We start from the raw sequence: 20,488 nt of genomic DNA, 5'->3' as shown, positions 1-20,488 counted from the left end.
CCATGATATGATTCTTCCTTGAATTACTTCTCTTTTAAATTTCGCAGATATTTTGTTACATACGATGTTTTAATATATCAATTTCTAATAATAACATAGTCAGTTTTTAAAAATTTTCTTCTAATATCGGTAATGTTTTATTTATTTTACTGAACTTTCTATTCAAATTATCTAATCTTCTTCCAATTTGGTGTTTTATTTTTATTAATTCTGTTAGTTATTCAGGCCACCATGGGACTTTGTGTTTTGTTGGATGAGATTTTGATTTTGGTATTGCTTTATCAGCAGCATTTTTAATGAAATCAACAAGAAATTTATTAGTTTCATTATGCTCTTTTAAATGTTCAAATGGTGGGATATTCCTAGTATGGAATTCATATTGCTCTCAATCTGTATATTGAGGACATGCTTGGCGGGATTATTTTGTAATAATGAAATTAGTATTCTGAAAAGTTTAGATTGCATGTTCTAGGCGAGAAAACACTTTGTCATATAAACACCCAATTTAAGCTTATAGTGCTGAACAAATTGACATTTTAAGCATAAAAGTTTCTCAAACAATAGAGGAAAATTATTCATTCGAAATCCTACTCACCCACAAGCATTTGAACCTTGCTGGGACCAATGGCTAAACACTTTGAGGTCAACCAACCCCTTCCTGGTGAAGTTTGAAATGGGGGATACTCCAATTCCTAGTTCTTTGTCTGCCTGAAGAACCTGATGTACTGTCCAATCATCCCAGAATATTAAAGATTTATAAACTCCCAATGCAAATGGTTGCATTACTTTATCCTGACAAAAGAAATAAAAAAGTAAACAATGGCATTAAAACTAACTATTACACATTCCAATAACATAAAATATTAAAATTACATATCAGAGAAATGAAGAGCAAGAAACTTTCTATTTAAATTAGTGTAAAATCAAAAAGATATTTGTATCTACGTTTACATTACAAACATCCTACACCAACACACCTAACATAAAGTGTCTGCAAAAATTACCATGGGTAGATGAACTGTTCTCTAAAACTTACACTATTGACAATAATTTTCTTCATGTTTTTTCCATCCAGATCAGCAGATGCTATGTAATCTAACTTGGCATCAGCAAAGAAAATACGATCAGTCTCAAAGTCAATAGTAATTCCGTTGGGCCACCCTACAATACTTGCTCCAAACAAAACCTGTGGATAAATGCAAGCAGCATTAATAATGTCATAATGGCAAATGACTTCAATACTCCAAAAGAAATCTGGTATTTGGCTTACATCCAAAAGCATAAAGATCAAATTTCATATACACACCTACTTGCTTCAACAGTGTGTTCAGATAATTTGATAAGCCTGACTATTACACCAAAGCAGGCAAAAAAAAAAAAAACAGAACTTTATTAAATACTGCTATTTTTAGCACTTTAAAATAAACAATTCAAATAAATGAGTTATGCATTTTGTATCAAATGTGATGTAACACAAATCATTTTTTCAACACAAAAGGCAAACTAAACATTATTATTATTATCATTATTATTATTATTATTATTATTAAAAAGGATGGCTGTATTATGCAAATTTACCTTATACAGGATCTTTTCTATTTCCTGATCTTTTCTATTTTTCTTATAATTTGCTTTTCAGGCTCAGCAATGTTGGTTAGCAACTGGAAAAAGGATAGTGTGTGGAATGCAGGAAGTCTTTTACTGAAATATTCAAGCAGAAATGCGTGGAATACTTCGTCGCTTGGATTCAGGTCCTACTTCAGGTTGTGGTACTGTCGACATCTTTCGACCATCTCCAGATCTTTCTCAACCACGTCCAGATGATGACCAAAGAGATGGTCGAAACATGTCAACAGTACCACAACCTGACAAAGGATTCCGCGGATTTCTGATTGAATATTTCAATAAAAAGTTCCCGCATTCCACATACTATCCTTTTTCCAACTAGAATATTGGCCAGTTGCTGACCAACACCGCTGAGCCTGAAAAGCGAATTACAATTGTATAAGGGAAATAGAAAAGATCCAGTATAAGATAATTTTGCATAATACAGCCATCCTCATCCTTTTAATAAGACCTGTTTGAGAGAGGGTCTATTTCTTCATAATATTATTATTATTATTATTATTATTATTATTATTATTATTATTATTATTGTTGTTGTTGTTGTTGTTGTTGTTGTTGTTGTTGTTGTTGTTGTTGTTGTTGTTGTTGTTGTTGTTGTTGTTATTAATAATCTTAATATTTGAAAATTAGTACTTATTAGGTAAATCATTTATTTATCATACAAAAGAAACATACATACATATTACATGTCGGAAAAATTCTCTCATCTAAATAAGAGAGAGAGAGAGAGAGAGAGAGAGAGAGAGAGAGAGAGAGAGAGAGAGAGAGAGAGAGAGAGAGAGAGAGAGAGAGAGAAATTATTATTTTTATTTAATAATGTTATTATCTAAACTTATTAAACTTAATATTAATACTTGAAAATTAGTACGTAACATAAGTCATTATTTTATCATAAAATGTACCCTCAGAAAATGCTTATACTATCATCCTGAAACACTTATATATTCATTTTAATTCAACAGTACTTTAATATAATTTTAATATTTCAATTGTACCAATTCTGAGCATCTATCTTCGCTTTAATGAGGTCAGGTCCATCCTGAATAGAAGAGAGAAAACCAGTTTCTCTCTCTTTCTTTGAGTTTAGTAGTAGTAGTAGTAGTATGACACTGGAAACAAACATAGTAAGTCCACAAAACTATATTACAGAAACCACATGCACCAAAAATATGCAGAAGATGAGAAGGCCCTCAGAAAAATAATAGATGAAAATGTAACCCCTATTACAGAAGATGACAAAATTGTCTTGATAATATACTATAAAAATATGAAAACATGCCAGTTATTACTGAAAAACAACCCTGCACCCCCCAGAAACGTCTTTGAAGAGAATTAGTGTCATCTACAAATTTACATGCCCGGTGGAAAGATGCCACCACTCTTATATCGGGATGATGACTACCAAACTCTCCAAGAATCTCTCCTGTCACCTACAAGAAGGGGCTACTTTCAATCATACACTCAAAAACACCAAAGAAGGCCCGAAAGAGAAGAACTCGTAAAGAGCACCAAAATCATTGACCAGGCAACGGACCGCTGACGCCTACAGCTTCTCAAAGCTCTACATATTTTGGAAAAAGCCAAACATCAACACAGTGAAGGACACCGAATTTCTCCCTACCATCATACGGAGAAATTTAAGAAACCAACGAGAGAGAGAGAGAGAGAGAGAGAGAGAGAGAGAGAGAGAGAGAGAGAGAGAGAGAGAGAGAGAGAGAGAGAGAGAGAGGGGGGGGCAGATTACCTGAACAACTTATAATCTCGGATAACAGCCACTCTCAAATTCCAATAGCGATTAGGCCCAGAAGGTCTCAATGCCTCCGGGCCCGACTTCATCACCAACCTAGGACCAACCAAAATGCAGCTGAATAACCAAACTGACAACTGTACACCCCCGCTTGCTATATGTACTCTGGTAACCTGCATGCCATTCCATTCACTCTTTGAAAATAGACGCCAGAGTGCATTTGAAACGTCAGAGGAAATAAATCTAAGAAAACAGAAATCTTTGTGTCCTTTGGAAACCTGATCTACCAGCTACTGGCTGAGGAAAAAAAAAGATAATAAGAAGAATAGAGAAGACTTTGTACAAATTAAATGCCACAGAAACAGCTATAATTTTTAATGCAACTGCCCTCAGAGAAGGTCTCCTCCCTTATTATTATTATTAATTAATTATTTATTATTATTAATTATTATTATTATTATTATTTGCAAACTAGTAAATCATTTTTTTATCATAAAAAATGTATTTAGTCATGAAAATAACATAAAAATACATTACTTAGTGAATACTTCCTGACGAAAAAGTCCGTGAATCGCTGAATTTTTCACAAATAATTTATAAATACATTCCACAGAAAATCCTGCGGATCAGTGAGTCCGCGAATCGTGAGAACACCAATACGGGGTCAGTGATTCATTCTCCACTTATGGTCGATGACATATCTTCAACTTGTCCATGACAGTTCTGCAACAAGTTGCTGATGTGTCTGTGACATGTTTTACTGCATTTATCGTGATTCTTTGATCTCTACTAGAGGGACATTTTCAAAAACTAGCAGTTTAGCAATCTTCTTCCACTTCAGCCACTGTACAGTGATTTCCTGTCACTAAAATTTCAATTTTATCTTTGCATTTTCCTTAGCAGAGCCTCATAATCTAACAAGTATACTTTTCAAAGGTAGACTGGGTTTCCCAAAAGAACATGTAATACAAGGCCTATGCTAAACAACACGCTAGAAATGCATGTATTTACTGTATTTGTACATCACTGTACAACCCACTCTTGAAAATATTGTAAGGTCAATTCTAAAGACCAGAAAGGTTCTTTTCACACATTATCAATGATTTTAGAATGTTTCTGATTATTTTTTATTTTCTGCAAGCTTTGCAAGGGTACCACTGTATAAAAAATACCAAATTGCATAATATACATGACTTTCAATACTTACAGTTAAATTAGTTCCATCTAAATATGAACAAGCCACCATGGGTTTAGACTCAGACCAATCAGTGATATAGAGAAGCCTGAAAAAAAAAAAAAAAGAATTTAGCTTGAAATGTAGTACAACTACATTCACACTAAAAACAAAAACAACCATCTAACACTTGAAACAGCTTTCAAAAACATACTGTCAACACTGTTTCTACATTTTTAGTGTGCCATAATAAATTCTGCTGTACATGCATCTTCCAGAATATGACAATTTTATGATAAGATAAAGTTTTATATATACTTACCAAGTAATTATATTGCTTATAGTTTCAATCACTGGCACCTTAAAATTTTTAAATTCGCAGTAGCTCTAGTGTCGGTGTAGGTGACTAGTCCCTGTCCACTTTCAGGGTAAGAGAAGAATGACTTCAACGGCGAGATTCAATTTTTTTGCCCTTCTTCCCATATGAGGGGAGGAAGGAGGGTTTGATTCATAATTACTTGGTAAGTATATACTGTATAAAACTCTATCATAAAAATGTCATTTTCATATAGACTATGTAACTTACCAAGTAATTACATTCCTGAATCCCAAATTGACATGGAGGTGGGATATATGGATTAACTACCCCAAAACATTATGGATGAAAATGAGTTAGAGGATAGCAGTATTAGCACTGATACAACGCTTGTTATTCCTTACCTGGTAAGAGACCTGCTGCAGGTAGATACTGCCTCTGGTTGGTGTTCATCTTAACCATGTAGGGTGTGGCGAGTTGGCCAAACGAACCTCTACGTCAGTGGGTACTTTGCAGCAAGGGATGAACCCGGTGACTAACAAAGTATACAAGATGCCAATGGGCCCCTGCCCTGGGCACATACTGACAAACCAAATGACCAGAATCAATGAACATGAACACCACCTACACCACAAAATATAAAAACACCACCCACCCATTAAAACTAAGACTGGTGGGTCTCCAGGTACACAGTACCCCTGGGCTCCCCTTACAACTCAACAACTAAGTTCAAGGCGAAGAGAAAAGGAAGGAAGAAAAGCTTCTTGCACTTCCTCCCAACACCATGCCAGCTACGGATAACGGCCCTAAGTACTACAATTTTCAAAAGTGGTTTCCACATCACGAAGTTAATGGGTTGCAAAGACAGGCTTGCACCTCCATTAAGTCGCTTCAAGAATTGATGATCAAGACAGGTTGTGCTTGAAGGCTATAGAGAAGTGGAGACAGCTATGATCTCGTGAGCTTAAGCTTTGATGGATGTTAAAACCTCTTCTCCAACGTGAGAATGGGCCTCAGAGATCCGATCCTTCAAGAGGAAAGACAAGCCGCTGTGCAAGTAGTATCTCAGCGCTCACTGGGCACAGAACTCTCTCCTCCTCATCTGGGCCTAGTATTTCCATCAGGCTTTTAATAGTGAAAGGAACAAGGCCCGGCTTGGTTGGGTCTTTATTCTTGCTAAAAAGCACAGGGTGAAAGAACATATGGCATCACCTTTGGGAAAATCCCACTCTCTTGTCAAGAGCATGCACTTCACTGGCCCCTTTGGAGGTCGCTAACTTCACAAGAAAGAGGTTCTCCTGGTAAGATCTCGTGAACAAAGCAGACCAAAGAGGCTCGAAGTGGGGTCACAAGAGCCACTTTAAAACTATGTCCAGATTCCATGAGAAGGCCTCTTGCCCCTTGGATTTGGGGGGGTACCAAAGGAATTTATGAGATCGACAGGTCCTGGTTAGCAGAGAGATCCATACCTCTCTGCCAAACATCAACTCAGCATAGTCCTGCATCCTCTGATCAGAGAGGAGGACAGGCCCCTGGTAATGTCTGCACAGACATTGTAGAAGATGAGATGTCATGTCTTCTACACCAGTCTCTGAAGATTGTCCACTTGGCTTGACAGACTTTGTTGGAAGAGGAGTGCCTACGCAGTGCAACAGCCTCTGAAGTTGCTCTTGAAAACCCCAGTGGAAGGAGTTTCTGGCAGTCTGAACCCTGTCAGGCCTGGAGTGGAAAATCCTCGGTGGAACCACCCAAGTGGGGTTGTCTGAGCAGATTTGGTAGCTATGGTAATAACCATGCTAAGTCCATCAGCAGCTTGAGGAGATCCGGGAACCATTCTTATCGCAGCCAGAACGGGCCACTAAAGTCATTGTGACATTCATGTGGTTGCAGAACTTAAGGAGTTCTCGTGATCATGTAGAATGGCGGGAAGGTGTAGGGATCCTTGTTCCACCAGTCTTGTAGCATGATGTCGTCACCCATGCTAGAGGGTCTGGTACTGGAGAGCAAAAGACTGGTAGATGATGATTCTTGGACTTAGCAAACAGATCTATAAGAGGTCTCCCCAACAGCTTCCACAGATCCTCGCACACCTGAGGATGAAAAGTCTACTTCGTGGGGAGCACCTGACTGCAAAGGCTCAACCCGTCCACAAGGACATTGAGCTTGCACTGGATGAACAGCGTCATCAACTTGGTCCGGTTATGGTTGATTATGTTAGTTTTAGAAGGTTAATCATTATTATTTTATCTTTATTTTCTGCATTAGTGAAATTGGTATGGGCATTAAAAAATGTATAAAAAGCATCTTTAATTTTATAAGATTTTTTATGGCAAAGCATTCTTGATGTTTAAAAGTATCTGTTCTTGTTGTGACGTTATGGGAAGTGATGTCATAGGATGACAAATGGCAGGAGGGAGCAAAATGTTAACAAATGCAGGCAGGAGTGTTGAAAAGAGTGGGGTGTGGTAGAGAGAGCTCTCTGATGGTTAGGTGGTTAATTTTGGATTGTAAGTCTGTTTTGTGGTTTTTTATAGTCGTAAGCTGGATTATATTATAAAAGAAGAACAACGTGAACAGGTTGGTGGATTGCATAATTGTAGCATTTTGGGACTGCCCCCTTAGGCTAGAAAAACTTTCCAGTGGTAGCAAAGCATGGTTGGTTAAAAATGGACAGATCTGATGGTAAACTTTGGGAGATGAAATGGAGAAGAGACTGCCCAAGATTTAGCGGGACACAGAGCGATTATAAAGGATGGAGTGGACAAGTCGAAGGCTGGCTTGTGGTGTAAGGAAAAGAAATGAAATATCTAGGGATACAGATAAGAATGAGCTTAAAAGGAAAAGCTTTAGAATTAACAGAAGGAATAGACAGAGATGAACTTAAGGATAAAGAGGGTTCAAAGATAACCCTATCCAGACTAGATGTGTATCTAAAAGATATGTTAATGGAAAATTACAGTAAAATGAAAAACTATTTTGAACCAGATAGAGAATCTAGTGAAAAGATGAGAGACTTTATAATTAGGTATTTAACCCCTTCGCCACCGGGACGTACACATGTACGTCTTTTACGGTACAGTAATAAAAGACCGCGACGCACGCCTATACGCCTTTCATCCCTCCTCAAAAAGCAAAGCTGTTTCTTCAGCTTGGATGGGTTTCAGGCATAGTATTGTGTACGAGAGAGGTGCAGAAGCTCCACCACTATTCATTCTAGCCAATGAGGTTCCGGGCAGTGGTCGTCAAGACGCCATATTCATATGGGATATTATAAGGGGTATCGTCCAGCAGCACTTGCCAGTGCGCCTCAAGCTGTTATGAATGAAACATTGTCACGATCTTGTGAGTGAACCATTTGGATTCGAATGCTAAACTTTTTTCCCTTTTGATTGCAGTTATTTTACAGGTTTTTTTATTTTTGAGTATCATGATGTCGGATGATAGTATTTCAGATTCTGGGTCTGAATACCTGCCAGATCTGTCAGATGATTATAGTGATAGTGGTTATAGTTGCTTAGAGGATAACAGCGACACCGAGTATTTAGAAGACATTGAACCCATTGTCGATGAAGGTTGGCGGTTCATAACAGATCCATTTTGTGACGTGGGCCCAGACCCACCCCCCGATTTCACGGAGGGTGACAATGGGATCTCTGTTTGCACACCCGACTTCACCTGCCCACGAGATGCATTTTGTTTCTTTTTTTGTGATGATGATATTGACAGGCTGTGTGAATGGATGAATGCTCGGGCAGAGGAGTATTTTCGGTCAACAGGAAAGTGTTCTATGTTTTTGAAAACTTTTTAATTTTTTTTACACTAACATGTAATTTTTATTATCATTATTTTTCTACAAGTTGTAGTGGTAGTGGTATTACTGTTGATTTTTTTATTATTATTATTATGATTATTATTATTATTATTATTATTATTACCAATGCCATAAACATTTATATGATGCATACGCTGTTTCCGCTTGAACCTAGACTAACTGTTTCCACAAGAAAACTAGTATATACTGCTATTACTACTAGTACTATTTTACTAATACTTTACTACTTTTTATACCTTTTATTTCTATTTCTTTACTGCTATTTCTATTTCTGCAATGACTTTTTTCCACTAAATATTCCTCTTTTTCTATATATATATATATATATATATATATATATATATATATATATATATATATATATATATATATATATATATTATATATATACACATACATATATATACATATATATGTATATGGCTAATGGTAAAAAATATTCATTGGTATGTACACAATGTTTTCTGTTATAAGAATATAAACGAAAAATATAAATAACAGAAAGTTTAGTGGGAGCAAATGATGACTGATATACTCAATTCGTCGACGGGGTCTCATGCGTATGCAAGCGTTATCGGCAGTGCAACAGGCCGGTGACACAAGGGTTAAAGGTAGAGTTAGAGTGTAGTAGAGTGATAGGGAAAAACATACTTGAAGGGGAAGCAAAAGGTTTTCATGTACTATACAAGCGAATCTCACAGAAAATCAAAAACACATGGTATTAGCAGCTTGTGGTCATGGAAAGTTTGAATATAAAACAGTGTCACAGATAATGAAAAGAATATTTGAGGGATTTGGGAATAAAGAGGAGGGGGAATGGTTGGGATCAGAAGGTTATGCAAATTTTGGGCAAGGGAGGAAAAACCAAAGTTACTGGGGAAAAGTTAATCAAGGTAGAGGTGGAAGAAATCCTATTAATAGAGAAAGGATAGTAACACTGTGCAATATGCAAATTGGCATGGCACTGGGCTACAGATTGTCCTCAGAATTTTCAAAATAAAAAGAAATCAGAAACTGGACAGGAAGAAGAAAAAGTTTATATAGGAGAAGTCAGTAAAATAGAGGAAGAATCTTGGGAAGAGGTTGATGCAATTTCAGACACAGGATGTAAGTCAACAGTTTGTGGGGAATTGTGATTAGCACACATTGTCGTGGGTTTGAATCACGAAGAGTTGAGGAGAATGAATGATACTAAGAAAGAGTCTAATAAGGTATTTAATTTCAGTGAGTCATCATACAAATCACAAAGAGTAATGGAAATACCAGTGATATTGAAAAACAAAAAGTTTTATTTGAAGGTGAGAAGAAATTGTGCAGGTGATGTACTCCTGGAAATTATTGGGTAAGAAAACCATGAGTAAAATGGGTATGACTGTAAATTTAAAAGAGAATCATCTTAAAATAGAAGTATTAGGGAAATGAAGGTAAAATTAAGAAAGAATACCAATTTTGAGGAGGAGGGTAGAAGAAGAATTGTTACTGGAGGGATGAAAGGAAAAGAGTCTAAGGGAAATTAAAGGTACAATGATGAAGTTACATCTACGATTTGGTCACGGAAGTGAAGATAAAATATGGAAGCTAACAGAAGCAGCACAGTGGAGTGATGCTTTGAGATAGAAAGAAAAAGAGGAAATAAAAAAGTTACCAACAGACTTAATCACAAGTTGTGAGGTATGTAAAAGATACAAAAGAAACCCAGCTAAACCAGTAGTGGCATTTTCTTGGAGTAAAACATTTAATGAAGTTGTCACAATGGATGTGGGAGAGATAGAAGAGAGAAAGTTCTTGTTGATGGTAGATATGGCAACGAGGTGTTGTCAGGCTTTTTGGATAAAAGACAAGAAACCAGAAACTATTATAAAGACACTTTTTGATGGATGGTTTGCTATATTTGGAGCACCTTCTAAAATATTATCAGACAACAGGGGAGAATTTCAAAATGAAAAAGTAAGGAGGATGGCAGAAAGATAGAATATTACAGTGATAGCCACAGCATCTGAATCTCCATGAAGCAATAGATTGTGTGAAAAGACAGTTGGCATAATCAAAGAAAGCTTAAGAAAGATGAAAGATGATGAGGAAGCGGATTGGTCCATGGCATTAAGATGGGTAGTGAATGCTAGGAACTGCTTAATAAACAATGGTGGTTTCTCCTCTAACCAATTAGTATTTGGGAAAAAACCTTCTTGCCAAATTTAATGGGAGGAGGAGGTTCAAGTCCTGCGAGCAGAAAGGTATGGAAGAAAACACATAAGGGATACACTGAATGCAATGCATACGGTTAGAGAAGTGTTTATCAAAATTGAGTCTTTTAATAAAATAAGAATTGCTTTAAATAAAAATGTCAGAGAAAATAAGTTTGAAGAAGCAGTAGTGGGAGACGAGGTATTCAGTAAGAGAAAATGAAAATGAATGGAGAGGACCTGCTCAGGTAGTGGGAGTATCAGGTGAAACAGTAGTGGTTAAACTTGGGGATTCTCTAAGAGAAGTAGCTAGAATACATGTTACTAGGATTCAAAAGACTATCACCAGAAAAAGAAAAGATACCTGAAATAGACAAAATACATGTGAAGGATGAATCCCATGCATCAAAGGAAGGGAATATAGATGGGCAGGAAGGAAAGGAGATGATAATGGGCTGAGAAGGAATGCAGATATAGAAGAGATTATGGATTAGGGAAATTGAAGAAAACAGTTTATGGGCTCAAGGATGCAGCAAAGGCATGGTATTGTAAGGTGGTAAAAGTGGTGGAGGAGCCTAAAGGCAAAAGAAGTAGATTAGAACCTAATACAGTATATTCTTTTGGTGGAAAGACAATATATTGAATGGTATTTTATACACACATGTAGATGATTTTTGCTATGGAGGAAGTGAAGGATTTTTAAAGGAAACAATTGGGAAATTGAAAGGGAAATTGCAACTAAGAGAGCAAGAAAGTAAAAGTCTTAAGTATATAGGATTAACAGTAGCGCATAAGGAAAATGGAATTCGTCTTAATGAGTGGCAGTATATAAACTCTATAAGAGAACCAGAAGCTAAAAGATTTACAGGTAACAGAGTATTAGGACAAAAGGAGTTAACAGAATACAGATCAGTGGTAGGATAGTTGAATTGGGCATTGCTACATACCATACCAGAAATATCATATGATGTTAGTGGATTAAGTAAAACTTTTAAAGAAGGAACGACTCAAGATATGAAAAAGCTGATTAAAATAGTGAGGAAAAACTAACAGCATAATGGGAGAAGTGGTAATAAGTGAGTTGGAAGAAGAAAAGATTTATTGGGAAGCCTATGCAGATGCTTCATTTGGGAATATTGAAGATGGCCATACACAATTAGGTTATGTGACATCTTTGACAGATGGTAAGAGAGAAGTCCCATATGGTGGAAATCCAGAAAATCCAGAAGAGTAGCAAAGTCCACCATTGAAGCAGAAGCTATGAGTGTGGGGGGGGGAGGCCATAGAAGGATTGATATATTTCAAACATTTGTGGGAAGAGATAGTAAGAGCGAGGAAATTAGAAGCATTGGTTAAAACTGATAGTAAAACCCTAATGACTGCAATAAAATCAAATACTGGAGTAAGTAGTAAGAGATTAAAAACTGATATTGCAGCAATAAGAGAACAATAGAATCTGGAGAAATAAAGGAGGTGAGATGGATATTTCTAGGGGAAAAGTATTAGAAATTACACAGAAGGTAAAGAATTGGAGAATAATGGAGATTAGAGGGGATTAGGATAAAAGGAGGTTGGAGGGGAGGAAGAAGGAGATAAGTGTGATTTATATGTTAATTTTACAAGGTTAATCATAATTATTTTATTTTTATTTTCTGCATTAGTGAAATGGTATGCACGTTATGAAATGTATAAAAAGCACATTTAATTTTATGAGATGTTTTTATAGCAAAGCATTCTTTATGTTTTAAAGTATCTGTTCTTGTTGTGACGTAATAGGAAGTGATGTCATAGGATGACAAATGGTGGGAGGGAGCAACATGTAAACAAATGTAGGCAGGAGTGTTGAAAAGAGTGTGGTGTGGTAGAGAAAGCTCTCTGATGGTTAGATGGTTAATTTTGGGTTGTAAGTCTGTTTTGTGGTTTTTTGTAGTCGTAAGCTGGATTATATTATAGAAGAAGAACAACGTGAACAGGTGGGTGGATTGCATAATTGTAGCATTTTTAGATGGGTTAGGTTAGAAAAACTTTCGGTGGTCTGCCCATAAAAGGAGAGTTCTCGCTGCTTCACAAAGGGAGAACGAATATGTCCCCCTTCCTTCTTTATATAAGTCAGGGCAGTAGTATTGTCCGAGTATACAGTCACTACTTGGTTGCAGACTATTGAAGCAAAATGCTGAAGGCCCAGCTGAATTGCCGTCAGCCCCATGAGGATGTGCCAGTGAATCTACTCCTACTGTAGGACCATGTTAGCTCTTCATTGGCGGGGGTGGGTAGAGCTCTCGGCCAGCACGCTGTTGGTCCAGTGTTCGACTCTCCGACCGGCCAATGAAGAATTAAAGGAATTTATTTCTGGTAATAGAAATTCATTTCTCATCATAATGAGTTCGGATTCCACAATAAGCTGTAGGTCCCATCACTGCTAGTAACCAGTTGGTTCTTAGCCACGTAAAATAAATCTAATCCTTCAAGCCAGCCCAGGAGAGCTGTTAATCAGCTCAGTGGTCTGGTTAAAGTAAGATATACAACTAGGACCATGTTCCTGACACTTCTTGGGTGCCTAGAAGCGCTCCCCAACCCAGATCCCACACGTCTGCATAGAGGTCTAGGTTGGGCTTCAAAGGAAGAAGGGACTTCCCTTCTAATAGCCTGCCTTCTGACTTCCACCACCGGAGATCCTCCTTGATTTCTTGAGATATCGGGAGGACAAATGTGTCTGGATGAGCTTTCCTGTCCCAGCTGGCACACAGATAAAACTGAAGAGTTCTCAAATGGAGCCTTCCTAGGGAAACAAACTGCTCCATGGAGTCTAAGGTACCGAGAAGGCTCATCCATTGGTTCGCCAAACAGGTTTGGTGGGTGAGGAACTCGTCGACTTTCTTCAAGCACGACTGACTCTTTTGGGTGACGGAAAAACCTGAATCTCTGAGAGTTTATCATCATCTCCAAATAGAAAATTTTCTGTGATAGAACCAGCTGAGACTTCTGAAAGTTGATTAGCAGACCCAACTCTTGTGATAAACGAAGGGTCTTCCGAAGGTCCTCCATGCACCTCCCCTTCAATGGCAATCGAAGGAGCCAATCGTCTAAGAAGAGGGAGATGTTCATCCCCATCAGATGAAGCCACTTGGAGAGCGGAGCAAGAACTCGGGAGAACACTTGCAGAGCAGTTGAAAGGCCGAAGCATAAGGCCCAAACCTGGTACACTCTGTTGCGAAACACAAAACATAGATATCTCCTGGACTAAGGACATATAGGAATGTGGAATAGGCATCTTGCAAGTCTATAGTTGTCATCCAGTCGCCCCGGTGAATGGATGACATGACTGAGTGACTTGTTTCCATCTTGAATTTTGTCTTTTCGACAAAAAAATTCAAGGCACTTACATCCAGTACTGGCCTCCAACCCCTTCATGCCTTGGGGACTACGAAGAGACGGTTGTAAAAACTGTCCGACTGGATTTCTTAGACGTCCTCGATGGCTGTCTTCTCGAGGAGGGCTAACACTTCATTGGAGAGGGCTGAATACTTCTCGGATCCTACCAAGCAAGCGGTCAACATGATAGGCATGTTGACTAATGGGGGCCTTCTCCCTGAATGGGATGGAGTAGCCCTGTTTCAGCACTGACACAATCCACTTCTCCGCTCCTCTTGTGCTCCACCTCTCCCAGTAATGAAGAAGGAGCTTGGCTCCTATTGGCACATGGAGGAAAGGATCCTCACTTCTTAGCATCGGGCTTGGAAGAAGGCTTCTTAAAGGTCGGGACGAGAGGCGAGGTTCTGTCCTAGGCCTAGACTGAGCTCTGGTTCTGCCACCTCAAAAGGACAGATGCTGAAGTGGAGAATGGGTCCTGGTACTCGTCGATGGAGACTCCCTGGGATGCCTAGATGAGCGAGCTAAAAGGTCCTGTGTACTTTTCTTCTGAAGTTCAGAAGAAATGTCGCTGACAGTAAACTGAGGGAAGAGCTGCTGGCAATCGAGAGGAGAATACAATAGGGCAGGCTTCTGGAAGCCGTGACACTCTTCGTAGTGAATGAGCACCAGAGCTCTCTCTCCTTCAGTACTCCCGTTGTGTAGAGAGAGGCTAACTCATGAGAGCCTTCTCTAATGCCCTATCTGTGCACGACAGGACATTCAGCCAATCCGATAAGACTTCCTCAGGAAGCGAAGAGCAATTCTTAATCTTGAGGGCTAAGACCCTCACCGGCCAGTCTAAAAAGCTTAAAACTTCAAAAATCCTAAACAAGTTCTTAAAAAGGTTGTCAAGTTCTGTAGGGGAGAACATCACCTTAGCAATGGCAAGGCTGACCTCCTAGACAAGTCAATAAGCCCTGAGAAGTCTCCCTGAGAGGAGACAGCCACTGCAGTGAGGGAGATTCTCCAGTCTCATATGAAGAATACTTCCTGCAGACAAGATGAGAGGGAGGATAGCTGAAGGAAGATTTCCCTGCTCTCTCTTCTTCGAGAGCCAGCCGCTCAGATCACTGAGAGCCATCTTCAGTAACCTGGAGGAGTCGGAAAGCTTGTCACTGAGAAATAACGTCAAAGCCAGGGAGGCCAGGCCCAGAGGCAAGAAGAATCCCAGAAAGTTCTGCAACAAGTACATCATCAAAGCTGCATAAGCTGTTGGAGGGGAGCCCTGATCCACTTCACCAACTTCACCTTCATCCTCCGAAGAAATGGGATAGAAGCAAATCTTGAGGGGCCTGGGCCAAAGAAGGTGGTTCTCTCTTGAGCAACTTTAAGATGTCCACCAGCTGACGCTGAATGGGAGCTAGCAATGGGTCCGTCATGTCCTCAGAAGACGTTGGGATAGCTGTTGTCAGGAGTTTGGTATCAGGTGCCAGACACATCAGGGAAAGTGCCGAGCATTCTAAGGAAGGCACAGCCTCTCCATGAGCTGAAGTCTTGGGCGCTGATGGGCATTTGGATACTGAAGGGTACTTGTGCGATGACGGGCGCCTGGCATAACTGGAGGAACAGGCACTAATGGGCACTCGGGCATTAATGGGCGCTCGGGCGCTACTGGGCGCTACCAAGCATCCGGGAGTTGCTGGGAGGTCAGTTGCTCTGGCGCTACTGGGCACTCATGAGACAAGGAGCGTCTCAAAAAGCAGACAAACACTTGGGCTCACGCACAGGATACACTGGAGAAAAGCGTTCTCGGGAATCCCAGAAACTACAAGAAGGCTGCTGCATGGGCTCCCTACATTTCTTGTAAGGCACTGGAGGGGAGTGGACCGTGTCCGCCACGGGCCTTTTCAGTGGCTGAGTTCATCACTAAAGCATCAGCGGCACCTATTCTCAGGACTGGAAGCCTCAGAACTCAAAGATAGCCTACTCACTTCCGTTTGGATGCCTTTCCAAAGGCTATCCTTTGCCGCGACCTGGGAAGTTGCAACAGATCTGACTGAGGTGACAACTGCCCATAGGCAGACCCCACCGACCTCCCTTGGGCCTACGGTATGATTGCTCCAGGTCTAAGTTCCTCGTCAGGCGAGTCATTAGAGTTGTCGGCTAGCACCCTGCTAGGCCCGAGTTCACGTCTCCGGCCTGCTAATGAAGAATTAGAGGAATTTATTTCTGGTGATAGAAATTCATTTCTCGCTATAATGTGGTTCGGATTCCACAATAAGCTGTAGGTCCCGTTGCTAGGTAACCAATTGGTTCTTAGCCATGTAAAATAAATCTAATCCTTCGAGCCAGCCCTAGGAGAGCTGTTAATCAGCTCAGTGGTCTGGTTAAACTAAGGTATACTTAACTAAGCTCCCAGGTGTAGGGAATATGCCAGTGACCTTTGCCTAGGAGCGGCGGCGGGACGAGCAGCCGCCACTTCCACTGACAATTCACTAACACTAGCACTTTTTTCCAATTTGTCCATAAGGACACACACTGAAGCACCCAACTGGGCCACAGTATCCACAATTAACTCCATTTTGACATCAAAATTACGTACAAGTTTCGACTCGAGGCTGGCAAGGGGGCCTGGTTCAGGAGCGAGCGAGCTAGGTAAAGGAGTAGGTTGAATAGTTGGAGAATTGGGAACGGTTGACACAGTGGGAGCAGGCAAAGGTAAAGCAAGAATATCATCATCAGCAGAGCTAACTACGGTCTTGCTATCTACTGTCTGTTTTTCAGCTCTAGTGGCCGCCTTACGTTTCCTGTCTCTATCTAATTTTGCTAATTGAGACCCCAAAACCATCCATTTTCTAGCATCCCACTCTGGACATTCATCACAGGTTTGATCAACTGAGCATTCTTGTCCCCTACATTCTACATACATAGAGTGAGTGTTATATTTCTCTTTAGTAAGCCTAGTATTGTGGCCTTTGCTGCAATAGCGTAGGCTAGTAGCACTAGAGTCAGGCATACTAAGTCTAAGAAGTCATCAATCAAGTTATAATCTAAGTCAAATTGAAGAAAAAGCATCCGAAATTGAAAATTAACGGTCTCGCTAAGAGAGAACCTAACATAAATACAAAAGCCGTAAACTACAAGTACTTCACTCAAGGAAGAATCTCAAAAAGAAAAGTGACAGAAGCCAAAATTTAAGCTGACTGCTCATAAATGAACCACTGTCGGAGCCACCAGAAAAACAACTGAATCTCACTGTGGAAGTCGTTCCTCTCTTACCCCGAAAGTGGGCGAGAACTAATCACATACACCGACACTAATTAGCGCTACCGCAATTTCAAAATTTTTAAGCTGCTGGCGAGTGAAACTATAAGAAATGTAATTACTTGGTAAGTTACATATATAATGATCAAAATTACAAAGTGAACACTATCATCTTATTATATGGTATGCTTGTACACATCATTCCCAATTTTAAAAAGTTATGTGTATTTTTTATGGAAAATGAACCTACGCTTTCATACATGGAGTATTCAGTGTATGCATACAAATTTAGATATGATGCCAAGAAGGAATTTTTTTTTTTATTTACACCATAAGCATTAATGTAACTGTCTAGCCAATGTGCCTAAGTGATGTCTTGAATCTATGAATCTATGAGTGTCACTGACAGATGCTGTAAACTGTAGACTTTGGCCATCTGGTTATATTAGTTGTAATCCAACAAAAAGCTTGTGTTAAGCTTATACAAAAAGTCAAGCCAGTATACCCAGGCAATACATCTAACACATCACCACCATGGTTTTCAAGTCGCTTTCCTGTCAAGGGAATTGACATCAAATTAGTTCTCTACAGTCTCCTCTATCCTGTGCTCTCTCTGTCTGAAAACCCACCAAGTCTAGGTCTTCATCTATCCCCTTCTCCATATTTCCTTGGCCTTCTCTTAGGCCTTAATCTTGCTAATTCCATATCTACAGCTTTCCTAAACAACTGTTCCTCATCCCTTCTCAGCACCTGTCCACACCATCTCAGTCTGACATCTCAGTTTTTTCCTGTCACTTGATATCACATCTCTCCAACAATTTCTAAATAAAAATATCTTCCCACCATAAACCTTATCATTCTATAGTTCCCCCATTTTCAAAAACTCCTCCATCTTCATTGTCAGTGCCCCAGCTACCATTACACCATGTAATACTGGTCAAATTCATCTATGTTGCAGTCATTTCCTTTCTTACTGCTGCTCTCAATTCCTTCAACAAGCCCAGATCACAGTAAAACCAATGTATATTGGAATTAATAACAGAGTCTGTGTCATCATGATACTGATCATGGAAATGATTTTACGAAAATTTCCTGTGTAGCCTTGACAAATATAAATCACCATGTACTGGCATAAGGATCTTCACCGTCACCACTGCACATTAAGCTAACCATTTTAGAACTGGCATTTAAATGCCCTCCTTGTCACCACTGTACATTAAGTTAACCATTTGGCAATTGACATTTAAATGCCCTCACTGTCACTAATGTACACTTGGCAAGAAAAAGTGAGGATACAGTTTTCATTAGATTTCGTTCATCGAATTCTAATTTTTTTCTTACAGAAAACACATAATCTCGGTAAATTTACTCTAGAATATGAAAATACAATGCAAATTATATCATATATCTTAAATCTGCAAAACAAAAACGTTCAGATACTTAAAAAACCATGTATGTCCGAAGTAATCAGAATTTCTCAGATGACTTCGTTCATAGAGATCTAAAAGATAGTGTGTGGATATCTTGGTGTAGTACTGTTTATCAGAACGGCAATATTTACTCGTTTTCCGTTATGAACAGGCTTATTATTGCATGATCATACGAGGTAATTATAGTTTCTTTAATTTTTACACATTCATATTTGTATTTCACTGTCAGCTGGAATTAATAGCAGTAAATGTTGTGACAGCTAGGTAGGTTGACAAATCTATTTAAATCCGCAAGAAGCGTTCTCTCTGATGTGAGGAACAGCGACTTGGCAGGAAAACACAAGTAACTGGATGTTTCTTGACGTTGTCATAGTTTCTCTCTCTCTCTCTCTCTCTCTCTCTCTCTCTCTCTCTCTCTCTCTCTCTCTCTCTCTCTCTCTCTCCATTGCTAAAACATACTATACAAATATAGTATCGCTCAATCTCTAAAAGAAAAAATAATGAAATGAGTAGCTCTATATATAGGCCTAGGCTTACACAACAGCAACTCTCTCTCTCTCTCTCTCTCTCTCTCTCTCTCTCTCTCTCTCTCTCTCTCTCTAGTATCGCTCAGTCTCTAAAAGAAAAAATAATGAAATGGGTAGCTCTACATATAGGCCTAGGCTTTACACAACAGCAACTCACTCTCTCTCTCTCTCTCTCATAACATTGCATTCGTTCCTTTACTATTCCCCACGTTTTTGTCGGACATTGCTCAAATTTAACTCCTGATTTCATTATGGAAGATCGTGTTTCCGATTAGGCAAGCATTCCGTTCACTGTGGTGTCATAAATTCATTTGTGTAAGGTTACTTGGTAGGCTATGTCGAAAAATTTTTATTTTGCTCAGAACTGTAGCTGCAAATTACAACTTGAACGAATACTGTAAAGCTTACTACCGGCGTTTAAGTATCAATGATTTCAGAACCCGTAGAATATGATTGAAAGTTATAGGTCAAGCAAAAACAAACAATAAGATTGAAGCTCCTCCTTTCTAAAGTTGCCAGATGTTGCATTATTGAGCCATATATGTCCGAAGATTTAAAAAAACTGTATCCTCACTTTCCTTGCCGAGTGTACATTAAACTAAACATTTAACAACTGACATTTTAATGCCCTCAGTCACCACTTTACATTACGCTAACCATTTAACAATTGATATTTATATGTCAACACATGAAGGCCAACTGTTACACATTGACTGTTACATAAGAGTCAAAAATAATTATACTAACCCATGTACAGGATGAACAGCAATGCCTCTGGGATTATCCAAGGTTTTACTGTCCAACAGTGTTCTGCGCATCCGTCCATAGTTGGATATATCCGTTCGAATTACTTCAAGTGTCTTGCGTTCTCCGTCAACAAAATACAAATTCTTTGCAATCCAATCAAGTGCTAATCCTTCTACACTATGCAGGTTATTGTCAACAAGGGTCTCAACATCGTGATGGCCATCAAACACAACCGCTGTTGGAACAAAAGTGTTCAACTTAAGATTACATCATAAACATGAGTCATTAAAA

The 20,488-nt window shown here is 39.1% G+C and overlaps 1 protein-coding gene across 1 annotated transcript in view; it reads right to left on the bottom strand.

Annotated features, from left to right (window-relative positions):
* Positions 1-20,488, bottom strand: part of LOC136826787 (sortilin-related receptor-like) — a 330,233-nt gene that overhangs the window by 125,584 nt on the left and 184,161 nt on the right. Inside the window, exons 15-18 of the mRNA XM_067084222.1 lie at positions 20,198-20,315; positions 4,581-4,656; positions 1,037-1,186; positions 596-792 (exon numbers count right to left, since the gene is read on the bottom strand). Of these exons, the coding sequence (XP_066940323.1) occupies positions 596-792; positions 1,037-1,186; positions 4,581-4,656; positions 20,198-20,315 (541 nt within the window). The remainder of the gene's footprint in view (positions 1-595; positions 793-1,036; positions 1,187-4,580; positions 4,657-20,197; positions 20,316-20,488) is intronic.

This window comes from Macrobrachium rosenbergii, chromosome 41 (genome assembly GCF_040412425.1).
Source record: "Macrobrachium rosenbergii isolate ZJJX-2024 chromosome 41, ASM4041242v1, whole genome shotgun sequence".
Taxonomy (NCBI): Eukaryota; Metazoa; Arthropoda; class Malacostraca; order Decapoda; family Palaemonidae; genus Macrobrachium; species Macrobrachium rosenbergii.
The sequence above is the reverse complement of the archived record's forward strand: the minus strand, read 5'-3'. Positions and strand labels throughout refer to the sequence as shown.